Below are 19,755 nucleotides of genomic sequence, written 5' to 3' on the forward strand. Positions count from 1 at the left end.
TTTTAAATAAATAGTTGTTATCGTTTCTATATATATATATATATATATATATATATATATATATATAAAATTTTATTTTACAGATTTGAAAACGTATACTCATTATTTTTTATAAATTTTTATTAACCACTTTTACGGAATATATGTAAATAAGGGAGGACGAAAACGACCTCAGTGTACCAAATTAAAGTATCAAAAACATATACCATATAGGTATTAAAATAAATCAACACTGCGTGCTTTCAACATATCGTCAAGCACTACGATGGATAATGCACACATAAGTACACTGAAAATTTCAAACGCGAGATCGGAAAATCTCCACGCCAATGGGGCGCTCTGCGTCCTATAAATGGTTAAGCCGAGGGTTTGGTTGCTGCTTCGGCACAGGGGTAAAGGTTACAGGCCGCCGATTCCGTGCGGTTTCAGGATACGTGCGCGCGTAAAACGTATACGCACGATACACGTGTATCCGCGCGGAACAACGCGGCTCGTGAAATCTCCATGTAAGAGTCCGGCCTTGCGCGCCGGCTCTCCCGTAATGCCCGCAGGAACTGAGGGGGAATCCCCACGGCGGGATCTTCAATGACGATGACAAGGGCCGACAGCCTTTCCAAACACGCAGTTGTAAACGTCTGCTCTCGTTTCATGCCAGACGTGACCGTGACCGCGTCGCCCTAAGGGCTTTACTATTTCGGCAGCGGCTACTGTTCGCTACCGAGTTAATACGCCGGTAACTCCCGCCGCGGTACGAAACGCGCTCGTGTGTCGGTAGATTTGCGTGAGAAGCTCGCGACTTGAGGCGGTTTGGCGGTTTTTAGCTGACGGTTGAATTAGTTAGCACATACCTAAGGTGTGACCGCGTCTCTTTCACGTAAGGCTATTAAAGATATAATGCAGCTGAAAATCGGAGCACCTGCAATCTTTTATCGTCAAAATTAATTCGTCAAAGTTATTTTAAAATTTGTTGTTTATTCTTTTTCGTTTTTAGTGCTCGCTCACGACGTGAGCGCGTTGCTTTATTGAAATGGCAGATTAGCCATACCTTTCCAATTGAGCACGTGTACTTCCGCGTGGGGAAGACACCCTCCGAAAGGATCGCTCGCATTTTTAATAACAATCTAAAGTTGAGAGAACTTGGCGATTATGTATTTTCTTCTTAATTAATTGAAAAGGTATGTTGAAGTATGAAGCAAATTCCTCGCGTAATGGTGCTCGTGTGCGTATGAGCGTAAGTAATGCTACGATTTGGTATCCTTACGATAGGCTTCCGAATCTCCCGAAGCTGTAATCCGACTAAGGGTTTACTATATTCAATACGCGGGGATGATAAAGTGGCACCGATTACAAAATCCTGGAAATCCTCTTGATCATCAGCCGTTTCCCCGATTCGTCCCGATTTTGTGAAAGGATTTTACCGATTTCTAACGGTACAGATCTCTACCTTGAAGAGCTCGGTTCACTGCGCCCAGTGGCCTTTGAAAGGAACAGACGCAGTCAGCGTATATAAACCAGCGTATATGTCAACGACAATAAACCTGCCGTTACTCTTTACTTATATATATTCGGAGAATTTCATGACAATCGTAATATGCGTTTCATGGAAACGAAAAGTCCACTTGAATACATGAATATGTGTGCTTTCAATAATTTTAATTTCTATTTTTATTTTTATTTTACTTCAATCTCTAATTTCCTTTTAATCTCTATTCAATCTCTTTAAATGATATAATTTACACACACACTTATATAATTTATCTAAATTATTTTATTATACTATATATATATATATATATATATATATATATATATATATATATATATATTGCGTTAAAAAACACAGCACTATTTTCGGACCAATGCTCACTGACATGTATAATTCAGACTTTATAAAAGGAGAAATTTAAACTCTACCCTCTAGAACTAATATATTTTCGATTATGCGTTTTATACGAGCAACGATTCTTATTTTTATTGGATTATATTCCCTGTGCTAGACAAATTCTTTTTAGCACACCCTTCTAACTCTTTTGTTAAAACTGGTTCAGTGGTTTAGATAACTCATACTCTCGCGTCCATCAGGTTTGGGTTTGATCAACCCTTTACGAGCTCCATTTCTAAGAGAAGCGACACCGAAATGACAACTACAGCAAAACGACAACAATAACAACAACAAGAACGGCGTACAAGAAGGTCTGTGGAACCGCCATGAGGCTTATGGAAAGCTTATCTCCCTAATGCTGGTAATACTTTGGCTTTAGCCGGGCATTAAAAGCAAATGCACTTACATTCTACTATTCGAGCCTGGTTTCTGGTGTCGCGGACCAATATTAACGCATGAAAGAGCTTCATAACGCTCCATAATCCCGTTTACGTTTCTATAAGTCTTACACATATATACACAGGTCGGATTATCAAAAAGTGCATAAATACGTCGAAACTGTTCGCTTTGTAATCCTTTGCGAAATATATATCCTTTAGTCGTTTCTGGTCACAGTCGGACATGAATCGATTTTATTTCTTTTAAAAAGACTTTTTCAAAAAATCCTTCTTTTATTGGTGAAAAGAACTGGAGGAATTTTTGGAATTTTAGGCGAAAAGAGAGAACTTGCGCATCTTTTTCGTGGAGCGGCGTTTGTAGCCGCTCAAAGCTTTTGAGCGTCGCGGTCAGATTTAACGTCGACATATGTCTATGTTTGCTTTTCAACATGCATGCTCGTCTGATTACTTTGCACAGTCGGACCCTTCCTCTTTTCTCAGATGACCACAAATCGACAACCCTTCGCGCGCGAGCGAAATCGAGTATGACGAAGCGAACAGTTGTTTACATATAATCATGCACGTGAATAATCAACCGCGATCGAGTTTTCTCTTTGTACGTAGTTATTTTTGCAAAGTTTTGCCAACGTGCAAATGGTTGATGCTATAGCGGCGTTATGAGACTATAGCTGTTATTTTATTATTTTCGCGTTGACTACAAATTGATAGCACCTGGTATTATGGTCGGTATGCAGCACTTTTGGCGGATTGCATTGTTTTGAAGTGATGTATGAAGTGCATATAGGATGCGAGAACAGTACAGCGGTAGTTCGTCGGAGAGAGATGCAGTGTGAATTAGTAAGTTCAGTTGAGTTACGTTGAGGGCACAACTTTCCTGTTAGTAATGGTAACGATCTTCTCTCGAGCGATCTTTCAGAATTTCCAGAGTTATAATGTTGTAATTTTCAAATTGTCTTACGGGAATTTAATTAACAATTTTGCAATTTGAAATATTAGTGGCTGTGTATTCTTAATAAAGAAAGATATGTTCTTCTTGTTGAAAAAATCTATACATAAAGATTTTATTTTCATGAACACGACGTATTTTTATCGAGAAAGCAGCATTGAAAATAACTAATTAAAATGTACAAATGTAAAAACAAACAACGTAGTCAGTAGTCGTTTAAACACATCCCTAGATTTCAACAAGAGAAGGTGTGAATAGACTGTTCCTGGGGATAATGAGGAATCTACCGGCTAAGCATCCACTAGCCCATCTATCTAACCAACCGCCGGTTAGTTCCCCCATACTTATCCGTTCGCACCCCCCCTCCCCTTTCGACACTATCGCTGCCACCGGCACTGCTAACCCTCTCGCGCATCGGGCTTCCCTTTTAACCTCTGTCACCCTGTCGCGTTCGTTCGTTGAAAGTTAGGACGTAAGTAAGTAGTAAATACGCAGAGAGAATATTATAGTTCTTTTTTTTTTCATATAAATTCTTTTTAATTTTACCACATATTTCTGGTAATGCAGTACTGTCAGTAAACTCTATTTTGCTAAAAGATATAATAAATTTTGCTAGAAACGTAGCAAAGTCTTTAATAGCACATTTCAGTTCCTAAAATATACATATGAAATAAAAAAATAATCGGTTATTGCAGAATATCGATCTATTCCTCGGTCACAAAATTCTATAGAAATTTTTATTCTCTCAATACAGAGATGTACAATAATATTGTCAAGAGTCAAATTTTGACCTCTCCTAGGACTGAGGCAGTATTTTCCACAATGTTATAAAATACACAATTAAGTTGGGATAAATAAAGAGAAGGGGGATTAAATAAGTAATAAAATAGGATTCAGTATCGGCTTGACGTGAAAGATGGATTCATTGTATATATTGTGTGCGTCTCGTCACTGTTAAACATCACTATCTCCCCGTTCAATCTTATTCACACTAACATCCAGCTCACAGCTCTTATAGACTTTACCTTTCTTTTAATTTATGATACTTGATGATAATACGACAGAAACAACGTGGCGTGGCCATCACTGTGTCCTCGCTTTCACACCCAGATTTGAATCGGTCGACACGTTTCAGTTAAATCCGGCAGCTTTGGCAGCTCGACAGATAGTTGCGAAGAAACAGTCGGAGCTGACGAGGACAGGAGAGAAGAAGCAAGGATAAACCGGGTGAGGATGAAAACAGATGAAATTGACGACGGGCGGAACGCGACGAGTGATACGAACAGGAGGAACGAGTACTCGCGAGAGCGGAAGCGCGCAAAGGAATCCTTTTGGTAGAAAAAGCGTAGACAGAATCGCGGTTGAAAGGATTCCGCGGATTAAGACGCGATAACGAGCTTCGTTCACCCTCGAAAAGCCGTCCTTAAGAGGATCACGGCACGACGGCGATTCCGCGGTGATTGGCTGATTATCCGGCAAAGTAATATCGCCGGTTTATTGTTTCCCCGATCTGACACTTCAATCCTCGGAGATAAAAGATCCTCACCACTCCGTTGACACCCTAGCAGAGAGATAGTGAAAGGGGGGAAGTGGGATAGAAATGAATTACGAGAGGCAGCGAGGAATAAACGCGACGTATAAAACAATTAGATCTATCATTGCTGAAGTGAGACATAATTGCTTAAAGAATTTTTTGCATTTTTATATTTTCCGAAAGTGCTTCTTCATGCGCTCAAACAACTTCAATCATATTTTGTTATCCTGTACTTAAAAATCCAATTTAAGTTCACCTAGGTTCTCCTGTTACTCCAAACAAATAACAAAATTTTATTAAATATTTTATAAATATTTCGATGATCGCTAACATTTAAATCAGTTAGAATCAGCTAAAATCAGTTAGATCTTTCAGTAGTAGTTTGAACTTAAGCTTAAACTCTTTTCAAGCATATCAAAGTCATTGTTAGGACAGAATAGTTTAAATACTTAAAATAGTTCAAGTATATTTAACCTAATTCTTAATCCAAAATCTAAGTTTAAACTACTATTGAAAAATTGGCACTTAGACTTTTATTAAGTATCTTACTATATATGTTTGCTTACTATATATATATATGATAGTAAGATGTTCAGATACTATATATATATGATATATATATGATAGTAAGATGTTCTGTTTGTTACATAAAATATGCTGTAAAAATTGAGATGCTTAAAAATATTTATGTCTTTAAATTGGGATTATCATAAAATAAATGATTTTATTATTATGATTAAAGGATATATTAATTAAGCATGAAAAATACGATCTCAGCAATCCTAGTTGAAAATTGGCAGTTCGAATTGGCGATGGAAAGGACACCCCGATCGGAAGACAATGGCCTTCAGCGCCACCGAAGGGAGACCTTCATATCCACGTCACGTCACCTATTATTGCGTTAACAGCTAATCATCCACGATCCCTTGTTCTACCGAGTTATGGGATTCCAAGAGGGTGAAACCCAGACGCACGGCAGGCTCGGAAAAATAAAGACAACTTGGACGTATCCGCGACCTCCGGCGAATTGTAATCTCAGCAGTTCCGAATTCGAATTTGTCGCGTCCCCGACTTGTGAACACACATGACTTTTAACGGAACTGCAAGGGAACTTTCACATACGACCCTGGTCGAAATTTGATCTATTAATCTCTTTTGATTCTATTTAATCTACTAGTTTTGCCAAAAAGTCCTCTTTAGAACCTACAAATGGTATTTTGTGTTTTCCATTATTCAAAGGAGAGTTAAATAGGTCTTCAAGTTTTCATGTATGTTAAACATACACTGATTTTTCAGAATATACAGATGTTAGAAAGTTTATATCGAAACTTAAGTCGAAATATTAATCCAACTCTTGACCTCAATATTTCACTTAATACCTATTTTGATAATCTGAAGCCTATGTCAACCTAACCTAACTCTTTTGATTCTATTTAACCTATTGCCTTGCCAAGAAGTCCTCTTTAAAACCTACAATTGATATTTTGTATGTTTTCTGCCGTTTAAAGGCGCTAAGTAGAGAAGACTTCAATTTCTATATGTATCAAACATAATACACTGATCTTCAGGATACCCAAATGTTCAAAAATTCAGATCAAAAATAAGGTTAAAATTTCGACTCGGGAAATCTGGTGGAGTGTTTCCGCGGGATATCTAGCCGATGTCCGAAGATGCGGGGAAACGATCTCGCGGAGGGTGGAGGATTAGGATGGGGATTCGAGACAGATTGTTATGCCTAAACAAATCACGAGATTGTTTGCAATGGCATCGTTTCACGCATGAGGCCGCGGCCGTTCTTTATTCCTTTCTCGAGAGTCGATGCCACTTGAGCGAGTTGGAGTGTAGGCGAATGCGAAGAGGGCGAAGGCAGCCGGTGCTCCTGCCTCTCCTCCTCTCTTTTTCTCTCGGACGGTCGCCACGCCGGTCACCCCCGCGGGGTGGCTTTGATCTGCGTAGGAACCTAACCCCGCTGTTATTTTATCCACTTGGATGATGCTCCAGAGACTGCGGGACTCCGCGTCGGCAGTCATCACCGGCAAAGGAATGACGCCCGCGCGCGCGATTGTTTTTCGGTCTCCGGCCACTCGACGCCAAGGAGTCGAGCTTTCCGCATCGTGTGTCTCTCTTTCGTTCGTGTGTCGTCTTTCCGTTGGTTTATGTTTATCAAAGCAAACGTGATTGTCATTACGAGAAAGTCCAGCCGGTGATCACCGGCTTCGCGAATGCCGACGCTCGGATTAATCTGCGGTACTAAACAGTTCGTCAAAAAGTCCAAATGGACTTGCCGCGAGACTCATGGAATGACCCTCACTTTGAGACACATGGAAAGCAGCGCATACACAGTGCGAATTTTTCATGGTGGCTCAGAGATACATATTTCATCGCGAGTGGACTGAAGTAGACTCCGGATATATGTGTGAATTTTCTCGTTATGCTTCCGGTATGTAATTAGCCAAGCGGTTGCAAATCCGAGCGCAGATGGGCGACTGAATGGCCGGCTCATAGTTATCGCGATGTTTATGCACTCGAATGTGGCTTCCATCTACGTGAAACATGGTTATGGAAGCTGTTGCATGTCCTTCATATTGTTTTCAGAATTTCTTCTGCAAAAAGTTACTCGCGCAAATAATAAGCGGATTATTTTGTTTTTCTATTTTTTTCTAATTTTTACTTTGATTGTCCTATGAAGATATATATTTAGACTTATCCAAACTCGTCCTCGTTGGAGGACTTTTGGTTATTAAAATATAAGTCGATGCTCTCACATAATCGCACCTGGCGCTGGCTTAAGAGTACCGACAATTAGATGGCGTAGCGTACGGCGTAACCTCCGCTGTGGATTCTCCATATTCATGGGAGATCAGCGCACGTTTAGACGGGGGATATGCCGGTGAGTTGATCAAAGGCTCGACTGCGATGCCGGGGTCCTCACAGCCCCTGCGAACCTCTCGCTCTTTATTACTCAAACAACTCCCGGGCACCCGAAGTTCAACTGTACTTTTCAAATAATGACCCCGTCATATTGTATACCTTTGCATTTTTGCATTAACAACTCGGCGCTTTCTTTAATGTTTCGAGATCGACGGCGGCCACGAAGGGGGGCGGGGTGGAGACGAGGGGAATCGGCGCTCTCGAGGGGCGATAAAGGGAGGCAGGAAATGAGAACCACTCACAGCGGGACTTCATTGAAATCGTCTAATGTTTGATCGAGAATCGGCACGCTGCCGTGCGTAAGCGAAAGTTACGTCTCACGGCAATTCTCATCCAGAGTCCTCCTCCCGGTGCAACCATCTTCGGAATTTAAATAAGGTAATGTGAATTTATGCATCACATTATAATACGTAAAGAAATCAGATATGTGTCGTTATTACTAATATTAATAATATTAATAATATTAAATCATGTTAAAATACTATATTGTCTAAAAATTTTTACATCTGTAGGGAAGACCGGGAGATCTAGTTGACTCAAGGAATATGTTGACCAATTAAGAGGATTATCAAATGTTGCTTTCAAGAACGTAGATACTTTTCTCTGAATTTCATTAACATTGGAATAATATATATATATATATATTACAGTTAAAAAATAGAAAAAAAATGATTCAGGAGTAGCCAAATCGAGTGTTGGCAGACGAGGTAAAGTTGGTCTATAATTAAAGGCCGCCGAGAGAGCTGTGGAGACCTCTCACGGAAACGCCGAAACTAGTAATCAGGATAAATATATATATATATATATATATATATATATATATATATATATATATATATATATGTATGTATGTGTGTGGCCTTTTTTATACACCTTGGACTGTTAGTTAACTTAATTTGATGATATTAGAGCAAGATGATCATGTTTACAGCATGTTTATACTTTAGATATTACAGAACAAAATATACGATTTACAAAATCGTTATGGGCATGAACACGTAGGGAACAGCTGTTTCTATCATGTTTACAGTAAATCATAATTAGTCTGAGAAGTTGTATTTTTGAAATTCTAAAAAATGTAATATTTTGCTCCGATCTTGTTAAGTACAAGTTTCATGAACATGTGAATTGATATATGTGGCATTACAATATATAAAAAGATCAGATGTTTAACTAAATTATGATCAAATATCATATTGTTCTTTTGAAACTTTTTCATCTGCTATAATACACGCACAATTGCAGATACTCGCAAACTTCAGCAAAACGCAGTTCGCGAAGTGCTCGCAGCTCTCGTTATTGCGCAACGTCAGCGGCGTCATGTGCTTGACAATAAACAAAAGGGAATATTTCAATAGGGAAAAGAATGCGGAAACGGAGCTATTTACATATTTGGGGAAGTCAACGTCCCGCGCGCGCGAAAGAAAGAGAGCTGCAAGACGCGGTTGGAATTGAATGGAGTGAGCGGCTTCAATTTGCGTGATGGCCGCGCGATGGCTGCGCGCTGCGTCTTTCCAGGATGACCGTAATCTTCTGACGTCAGGAGAGGAAAGCAAATTTTATCGCTGCCGTTCCGGACGCGAAAGGACGAGCACGACGATAGGTAGATCCTCGGCTTTGTTAAAGGGCCAACTTTATAACCTTTCATATCCGTGTTTGCAGACTAGGGGCAGAGACGAATGTTCAACGAGAACGGCAGACTGTCGTGTACTATCTTTAACTACCTACCAATCTTTCGACCTACCAACCTTTTCAGGACGTAATTAAATGACGTCACGTTAAATTTTCTCAAAGTACCCGAGGAACATGCAAGTGTTTATGATTGCGCAAGGTAGTTGCTACTACCTGAACTATGTAAAATGATACTAATTATGAACTGAGTTTATACTTGAAATCATATCGAGTACTATTTCACGTGATCCAAATGGCTACTTAAACCGATTCACACATCGATTTCGAAGTTAATTATTCGATGTAATAATTACTTGTACCGAGTTCAAAAACTCAGATTCAGAACTGAGTACCAAATACCATTTTGCACTCTAGTTATTACTGGACACAATGTTGTTTCTTTCGTGCAAACGTAGATAAGACATCGAAAATGCATTTATGCGAAGCGATAATTCAGTCTTTGTCTACATAAAGGCTCTGTTTATCACAAAGAGAGTAGAAGATAATTAACTAATAAAACTCTACAATTGAGGCAAATTATTTTTCTAAAAAACGCAGTAAAGTAAGTATTTTTGATAACACACCGATGTAAAGGCCGATACGAGTTTGAAAAGATGAAGAAATTAAATTTCGCATCAGGATGGGATGCTAAGACTCATTTCACGCGAGAGAAGCAGGAAGTCGTCGCGTTCCAATCGCATGATTCCCGTGCCGTTATTTACGAAAAAATGCCCCCGTCTTGAGTCATACGTTACTTTCCCGCGATTTCGTAAAGGCGCGTAACAAAGGCGAACATCAGGTAGTCCCAGGCGTAATCGCCTTAGCAGATATTTCTGAATGCCGCGCCGGGGCCGCGAGAGTTCCATCCACCCCATAATGGGTATCCGGCACACGTAATGATAATCCCATAATGCACGGTTCTACTTGAAATTGGCCGGGTACACAAGTCTCGAATATCTTCCGCTCCGTGGGCATCGACATCGCACTTCCTATTGAATTCATCTACGATCTCGTACGGTCGCGATGTGGGTATGCTGGTAGACAGGGAAATATCGCGTATAAATATATAGAGACCGTCCTAGCTCTTGAGACAAGATGATTCAGTGGAATTGACATATGCATCTTCTAGTCGTGTTCGATCGAGCAGCATGAAGAATCTTCGTGTTCTCAACAATATGACGACAATATGCGGTAATCGAATGTGCATGAAGCATATACGATGTGCATATACGATATACGAGGAAGAAGCCGGAGGAAGCTATTTTTACTATCTTCCTTTCACTAGTCACATCAATACGTCATATCAGCTATGGGTGTGTAGTAATATAGCATTACTACACACATAAAAAAGTTAAGAGAATTTTATTTTTTTTTAATAATAAACTACTTTCCTTAAAAAACATAAATAAATAATAAAAAACAAATATAGAATATTTTTTTGAAGAAGTTAAAGCTAACATTTAAGGAACAACATCCGGACATATCCGGAACAATAATAACAAAAATAACAATAATAACATAAAGCAATAAAAAGTAGACAGACAAAATTAAAACTTAAATTTAAAAAAATGATAATTTTTACATTTTATAGGTTTTATTTTTCATACACTGCCCTCGGCAGATACAAATAACAAAAGGTTTCATAACAATAAAAACGTGAACGAAAATTCGCCAGTAAATATGATAAAAATTATTGAAAAAACATTTTTGAAAATATAAGAAAATTTACATGTTACCAACTCACGTTAAAACCGTTATACACTCACGTGTATAACCGACTCGAAAAGAAATTTGCGAAAATTAAACTAAGTATGTCCAACAACTAATAAATTGATTCATAAGTTATACTACGTCTGATAAATTTACTGACATTCTTATCAACTTGAAATATCTAATCTGCATGTGCTGCTAAATGTGCAACCGCCGATATCTTCAAAATGTCGATAAGGTTGCGCGACACTCTGCAAAGTACTTCTATACCTACATTGGTACCTACATCTGGTATAATATCAATGAACATCTGGTAATGAGGAAACCGAAATAAATGGAGTGCGTTTGTTGGTAACAATTCAAAATTACTTTTGTATAATACAAATTTTGAATCTTTTCTAAAATAAAATTTACTTTTCTCATGATTAGTTTTTATTTTAGTTTTAGTTATTACTTTCAAGTTAATTTCTCATGAAATTCTCGTGACATATATATAAAATGCGTAATCGAATTTTTATAGTAAAGGGGTTAATATAAAATTAACTTGATATATACATATATTATAGACAAAAGATCCCTAAGATATTACATGACAGACAGTTAACGATTTTTATTGTCATATATCTACTAGTGGCAATATTAGAGAATCAACACATTCCAGTAGATAATAATGGATAAACTGAATTGAGGCACCGTCGGCAATATTCGATGGAAATTAATTAGTCGGTAAGACTCAATCTTCCGTAGGTAGAAAAGTATTATTGACAATAAGTAAATAAATTACCGTTTAATGCAATACATACCGTTTATTGCAATGCAATACATAATAAAACGTAATGAACTCAGAAGTACAAGGTTGCAAAATTTATTACGCTTTTAATATGGATTATAATTACATGCGCGTTTATTTAATATGATTTTTCTATATCATGTATCTAAATGCGTGTGATATGGAGAAATCATATTCAGTAAAACATAAATCATATAAAATAAGGAATAGGCTTTTTAATAACAATATAAGAATATATAGAGCTCAAAATACATAGTATCATAATTGTATTTTAAATTTGAAATATCTTTTTCGTTTTTCGTGCATATTTGTCCGACATGGAATCAGGGAATAAGGTAAAAGTAACAAAATTGTTGGAATGTAATTGCCTTGGTGGCAGCTAAAATTAAATTTATAGCGGCAAACTGATAAAAATGCTAATCCAAGTGTGCGTCATTAAGGCAAGCTTGTAAACAGCGACCTACCTCATTGGTTTCTCTGCTACTTTGCATTCTAATACAGCAATTAATATTTTGCTAAATTGGAGGTAAACGCGCGATATAAAATTTACGTCTCTTTTGAATTGCTGTACTCTTTGAAAATGTTTTATCGTGCTTCCGCAAAGTAATTAAAAGCGAGTGAATGTAATGGAAGAATGTAATTAAAAAGAAAGCTCTGTATCTCTGTATCTCTGTATCTGTATCTGATACTAAAGTTATTGGAGCAACCACCAAGGAAAATGCACGAAATGGAATGGGATCTACAAACTTTTGAAGCCACAAAGATATTTCCAGCTTGGCAGTCTTTTGTGAAATACTTTGATTAAACGATGTGTTTTAGTTTTGAAGAATTACAAATGCAAGTTGATACACAACAGGAAATACATCTTCCTCAATTATACCTTGTTCAGGACAATCAGAAATTACAACGTGAAAAGTTTAGCGCAAATCTTTTAAGCTTTTAAACATCAAACAAAATATTTGTTAAAGCAAAAGAATTAAATAAAATAATCATTGTTTAAAATGAATTTTGTGTCATGTATCATTTAAATTGTTTACAATGTTATAAATGTAAAACATTTACAATGTTTATCATTTATACACACACTTGTTCAAGAAGACAAATAGCTTTCGTTTTTAAACAATTATAAACCAAAAGCTCTTCTAGTTAGAACATTCCTTTTTATCTGTTTTATTTATTAATTTTTATTTATTTGTTTTTATTTTTTAATAAATTCCATTATTTAATTGGACAAGGAATCTGTCGTTACAATTTTGATAGTTTAATTCCTAAAACACCTGTTACATAAATTGTTTTGTTAAGATAATCTTTGTGAAGCAAAGTAATTGTTCGTTCCTAAGAAGCTTTGTATTTGTATTACACTGTTAAGAGTTACCGGTAGTTGAAACTTAACGGGCTGATACGAAAACATTTAGAATGACAAGACTAATAAAGCTTTATCATAACAAGGGGGAAGTACGCAACACGAGTCATATACTTTAAGGATGATTAATTGCCAAGAATATTCGGAATAGTTTTCACTTGTGCATATTCTTTAACGACGGATTAAATCGATCAGATATCCAAATAAGGCAAAGTACAATCGATAATTATCGATTCTCAGATCGTGCTAACGATTGCTAGACAGAAGGAAGATAACGACATAATGTTATCCCCCTGGTATCTCTATTAATACAACGATAAAAGTGATCGTTTGGACGATCACATGCGATCGATATCGAAAAATATTATCGCTACGTGAGAATTAGCAGGCGCGATGTGTAGTGATTTCGTTGCACCACTCCGCTCGGCATTTCCACTCAAATAGATACCATCGGCTTTTTATAATTTGCAGCGCCAGATCGTTTTATCAACGATTACGTGTCTCGCTTCCGCGTGCTTTCCTCCCGTTCGCGCTATTTGAGAGCGTGTGCGTAAAATGAAAAAGAAAAAAAATCTGTTATTTGTATTTGTATACGTAATATATATATATTTGAAATTTTTGAGCAACTTTTCGAGGCGAGCGATATACTTTCTATCGAGTTATCATGCTGGCAGATGCGATAACGGTACTTACGGATCATCTAATTAAGCATTCATATTAGTATCTTCAACGCGTCCACCAATCAGATTCTATCAGATTGAAAAATGCAGTATGTAAATTGAATACATGTACTTGTGCAGTACATGTACATGTACATGTACATGTACTGTAAGCTTTGATAAGAGTTCTACGCGCCAATTGGATATTTGAAGAACAAGCCGAGTATTTAAAGGATACTGGAAGCGAGAAAAAATATTATTACTACTAAACAGTAGCGCCGTAAAGTGATCTGTAAAGCGAAATATTACAATATCGCGCCTTTTCCTAACACGCCAAAACCTGAATAAAATTTAAGAGAATTATATCTTTCAGTGAATATTTGAAATAATAAACTGTGGAAATTGGAAATTGAACGCGTAGTAATAACCTCATTAAAATCAAGATAATTTTTCAATCGTTAAAAATACAGAATTTACAGCATATTATCATTTTCTACTTTATATGTAATAGAATTTAACATGACATACTTAAAGATGTGTACTTTTCGTTTGAATTACCAGAAAAGTCTTTCTCTCTCTCCCCCTCTCTCTCTCCCTCTCTCTCTCTCTCTCTCTCTCTCTCTCTCTCTCTCTCTCTCTCTCTTTCAACCGCTGAGCATAATTCGGCATGTTCTTCATCAAAGGCACGCGTAATCCTTATATTCGGATATATGAGAATTCGTATAATTCGGACGCTGCTAGTTAATGTACGAAAGCACCGACTGAGGATCTGCAAAGGGCATAAAGCTATCCGCACGAGCCTTTGAATCCTTTTGAGTTTAGGTCAGCTGATTATGCCCTCGACGGCGACGGCAGCGACGGCGGCCACGGCGGCAGTGGCGTTTAATCCGTCTCCGTTTCATTTGCATCTTGCGCCAGTGGCCGCTCGTAAAACGTACGCGATAGCGATAAAAGTCGTGCCGTTAACGCGACACCCGTTAACACGTGCGGCAGGACATCTGATAATGTCCATTACGTGCTGCATTCGTCTTAATTAATGCAACGCGAGCTCAACATGACGACAAGCAGTCGCCGCGGACGAGTGTCGCGTACTTATCTGTCGCACTTGGCTTGCACAAATATTCTCTCTCACTCCCGGGATATCCCGTCTATCCTCTTTCTTTTTTTCTTCTCTTTTTTCGTTTTTGTGCTTACTTGAGATTCTCACGACCGCCGCGAACTTAATCTCGTGACGATTGCCTTGACTTCGATCTCGACTCGTAGGAGCCTGGCCAGCTCCCCCGCGCCTTCCCCACATTAATCGCGCCTACTGCGTTGGCATATATTAAGGAAAAAGTTGGCGCGCACGAGGAGTTTTCTCGGTAGACAATCGTTGTGCGTCGTTGGAGACAGTCACTTACCGAAGCGGTGCACAAATAGGCATTACGTAAGTCGCGATATTTTTATTTTTTCCTTAAGAAAGTTGTAAGACTAATGTCGTATTTTCAATGACTATTTTTGGGGTTATTAAAGGGACCATTTATAAATTTACTATTTATCGAACAAGATTACGTTTCTATATATTTATTTCGCTATTTAAGTAATAAATGTTAATTTCTAGACAAAGTTGAGATAGATGTATATGCATAATATTATAAGTACAAAAGAATATATTTATTTCTCTTATTAGTTTTTTATACATTAATCGATCTATTATTATATATGTATATATGTATAAATAAATAAATAAATATATATATATATGTATATATATATATATATATATATATATATATATATATAAATGTTCAATATATTTGTATATCTATTTTGAGTATTACTATAAGTTATGAATTTTTCACTGTGGTATTTTCCAAACAAAATGTGGTAAGTAATTCTGTAATTTGTATATAACGTCGGTATATTAGTCTTATATATATTAGTCTTTAATATTATAGTAGCTTTTATTTTATTAACTTTTATTTTGGATTACAAGAAGTTAAAAAGCACGCCAACCCTAACGAACAAGTATAAAAAGTGATTATTTTTTACTTATTATTTATCTTACCTATTAATTACTAATATACTAATTACTTATCTTATCTTATCTCTCTCTCTTCAGATTTTAGTTTCAAATATCTGAACTCTTGAATGGTCAATATTTTTCCAATTGCATTAGCAGTTAGATATTTCTATTTATATATTGCGCAAGTTTCAATGATTTTCTAAAAAACTCACTTTGTCTTACAACCTCCTTAAATCACGGTCAATTGATCGCTTGCTAATCGTGCGTAGAGTATGTATTTAGATAGCAACTGTATGCGTTAATATCCGTAATTATTATTTTGTCAAAAAGATATATATATATATATATATATATATACAAAACATATAAGCAGCACAAAATATATAAACCGAATATTGGGTATGTCACATCGTGTAAACTGATTCCCAGTGGGTCTCGTGATTCGTAGGATAGTGTGCGAATTTTAACATACCCTGCATACGTCCCACTCGTACCGCCAAATTTATGCAACTTGTAAATCAGCTCGTAGATTTATTTAATTTATTTTTACTGCACAGAGGAAGGAATACATACGTACATACGTACGTGTATACGTACGTTAGCGCATAGAATTTACGACTGTACAAATTCCGCAAAACACTTCGAGGTACGAGTCTCCTCAATCAATATTTCACAGTGATTTACGTTCGACGAGAACGTCGAAACACTCGCGGGGAATAATGGCGCACGGGCGAATAAGTTCGAGATTTCATCGCAGGCAGTCTTAAGACGGAAGTAAAATATGAAAAGGGACACGAGAGCGGAAGTACCGAACGGACAGGCAAAATAAACCGCGCGGACGCACACTAGCCTTGGCATTTATCCATCCTTCAGCGGACAGTGGAACTAGTTTATTTTACTCGCCAACTTCAATTTTCCCTGATAGATTATGGTCATGGAGCGGGACAGCATAGCGTAAAGCCTAAAATCGATCATTGTCTTTTAGAAAGGACTAAGCCCCGGCTGCTCCACTTTTTGTCCTCCTGAAAATCGTTAAATTTTGTATTGTGCATATAACATACTCGCACAAAATGCTTTCAAATTTTATCTCGCATTTTATTATCGCTCTAAATTCAAATTTCATTGGATATATCATTGACATATAAATCATGTAGTTTAACATGTCTAAAATATCTCGTTTTATCTAAGGGAGAAGTGGAGAAACTTAAATTAAGCTGCATTTGATAGAAACTGTGATTTTATATGTATACCGACAGACTGATTAATGATATATGCAACTGAATTAAATTTTTCTTGATTCGGTCAGACATTTTATTAATTAAGGAAAAAACATCAGAACGAGTGGTGGGAGCAGCAATAGCTGCGACCTCATGACCTCATTCGGTAAACTGCCTATTTTCTGCTTTCCGCACACAAGGACTGATTCTTGTTCTTCTCTTTTTTAAGACCATTCAATTTTAAGGGTTGCCCAGAGAACCAACTCTCTTCCTTAGAGTAGTAGTGAGACTTATAATCGACCTATAAGCAAGCCCAGCTGTACTTCTCCTCTTATCAGTTGAAGGAATTGTCATCTATAGATTCCCCGCGTCTCGATGAAATCTTCCAAGGCAACTTATGGAAGTACTTCTATCTCTGACAACGCGAGTGACGAGCGCTTCGCATATGTTCTGATTAACGGTTGATAAAGTCTGCCGCGACTACCCAATAAGAACTGAATACAGCTATCGCAGATGGAACGTATCGAATTGCGATTATCGTAATTACCGCTCCCAAATAGGGCGCTTCTTTCTCTCGCAAATCGCTCGATTAATTACGCGAACGTCGACATCACCTGTATGTGGTGTGTGCATTTTCATATAGCGTATCAAATTAAATTTGAATACAGTGACAAATTGATTATTATGTTGAGACATTGCGATACGTCAAAAACAGTCGTCATTTGCATTATTGAAAGCTTAATGAATATTACAGTATTTGTGCGCCGACTGTTGCGTCACTTTGATATCGATATTTCATATTCTCATACTTGCGGAAATACTCTGCCCATGTTTTATGTTAATTTCTTAATTACTTACTTACTTCGTCACTTACCTTAATTACCTAATTACTTATCTTACCTTGCTTCTTCATTAATTACCGGTTACATTAATAAGAACGGGCAACCAGAACAAAGAATGCAATTGCAACGCGAATCGCTTTGTGTCTGTGTAAATGATAGACTTTTGTTCTGTTTTCCCCTTCTTGAGAAAGCGGCAAATGGGCAACAAATTGACTGCGCTGGGGAATCAGGTCATATATATTTAGACCAAATACTTTCTTGCGCGACTTGCGTCAAGCTTTTACTCGAACAAAACTTGGCATCATGAATATTTTTACATGTTATGGGATACGGTCGTTAACTTTTATGGCGCCGTAATACGTGTTGCAAGAATTATAGTTATAATACGAAGAAAGACACAATGTGCGAGGATATAATATTGCCGGTGCCGGTACTGTGCCACGCTGTGCCGGTAAGTGTGAGTCAGCCGTCAGACTGTACTTCCCCCGAGGAACATTGGAATATTTCTCGGCCAACTGCGATAATATTATCGTATAAATATTTCCAGCGACTGTGAGCGCGTAGAGACGTTATACCTGCATACGCCCTCTTAGATACACATGAATTTTATCGTGAATGTTAGCCAATACTTGGCCACACGCCGACACTGGCGTGACGATTATATTTCACGTTGATATTTAATTGATACAATAGGTTATAGCTGTTCGAGCTTCCATATCGATAGTCCATAGCATCGGTCGAAAGCATGTCACGTCGAGATGGGGCTTAAAAGTCGGGAATACAATCAGGTTCAGCATTGCGAGCCAGCAGAAGTCCCTTCGCCTGATAGCCCGATCATAGCGCCGATAACAAATCGTACATATTGCAGGACAATGGAGGATAAAAACAATGGCGGGCTCAAGTTCCAATCGACAGGGTCCAAGCTGGAAATCCAATTGGACGATTCTGCCGAAAGTATCGCGGACCCTGAAAATACGAGGAGAAGGAAGATGGACTGCACCGCTCAGCGTGTGTTCGTCACCGCGGTGGACATGTTTAATCATGCCTTGATAATATTGGTGACATCGTACCTTGTGTATCACGCGGCCAAGCAATGTTACGTAACGAATGTGCACGTAATCCTCTGCACCATTGGGGTATGTATTCCGCTCTCTCGTAAAACACTCGCTTAATCTTTCCCTATGCTCTTCCTCGTCGATCTCAGAGCATCGTAACTCATGAATCGGTAAAATTGGCTGAGTCGCATATTGGTCGACCGATATCACTCGACCTCGAGTAATCAAGCGCTGACGCGAACTTGGTTGCGCTCTTCTCGAGTTCTTTAAGAGAGCGCGTTGCGAAGATATTTGGATTAATTAGAATACTTCTGGTGCAGCCACAAGATATAACTTTACGTAAAATTCCGACTATGCGAAGTGACTGACGAGAATTACGGCCGCAATCGCGAGGGTTTATTTTCTTTATAATGAATGAGAATTTCGATGTCTGCCTTCCTCTCGACTGTATCACGATTACATTTCTTCGTATCCTATCACACACACACACACACACACACACACACACACACACACACACACACACACACACAAAAAGTAAGGCAATAACTCTGTCTACACAAACCCACTTTAAATATCTCTGTTATTTCAAATGTAGGGAAATAATTATTCCGTTATTTCAAATAATGTAGGAAAATAATGGAGTGTATGAAGTTGGCACCCCACTTTTTGAAATTTATAATTTTGAAAGTTGTTCCAGATTGTTCTGACTTTGTACCACATTGCTCCAAAGTGATATTGCTTCATTCGAA

At 37.7% G+C, this 19,755-nt stretch overlaps 1 protein-coding gene across 1 annotated transcript in view; it reads left to right on the top strand.

Annotated features, from left to right (window-relative positions):
* Window positions 1-15,132: 15,132 nt before the first annotated feature.
* Window positions 15,133-19,755, top strand: part of LOC116854121 (probable ascorbate-specific transmembrane electron transporter 1) — a 17,413-nt gene continuing 12,790 nt past the window's right edge. The window contains exons 1-2 of the mRNA XM_032835720.1: window positions 15,133-15,310; window positions 18,817-19,084. Of these exons, the coding sequence (XP_032691611.1) occupies window positions 18,821-19,084 (264 nt within the window). The 5' untranslated portion in view covers window positions 15,133-15,310; window positions 18,817-18,820. The remainder of the gene's footprint in view (window positions 15,311-18,816; window positions 19,085-19,755) is intronic.

This window comes from Odontomachus brunneus, unplaced genomic scaffold, assembly GCF_010583005.1.
Source record: "Odontomachus brunneus isolate Ranch 3 - 2012 unplaced genomic scaffold, Obru_v1 Obru_scaffold_008, whole genome shotgun sequence".
Classification (NCBI taxonomy): Eukaryota; Metazoa; Arthropoda; class Insecta; order Hymenoptera; family Formicidae; genus Odontomachus; species Odontomachus brunneus.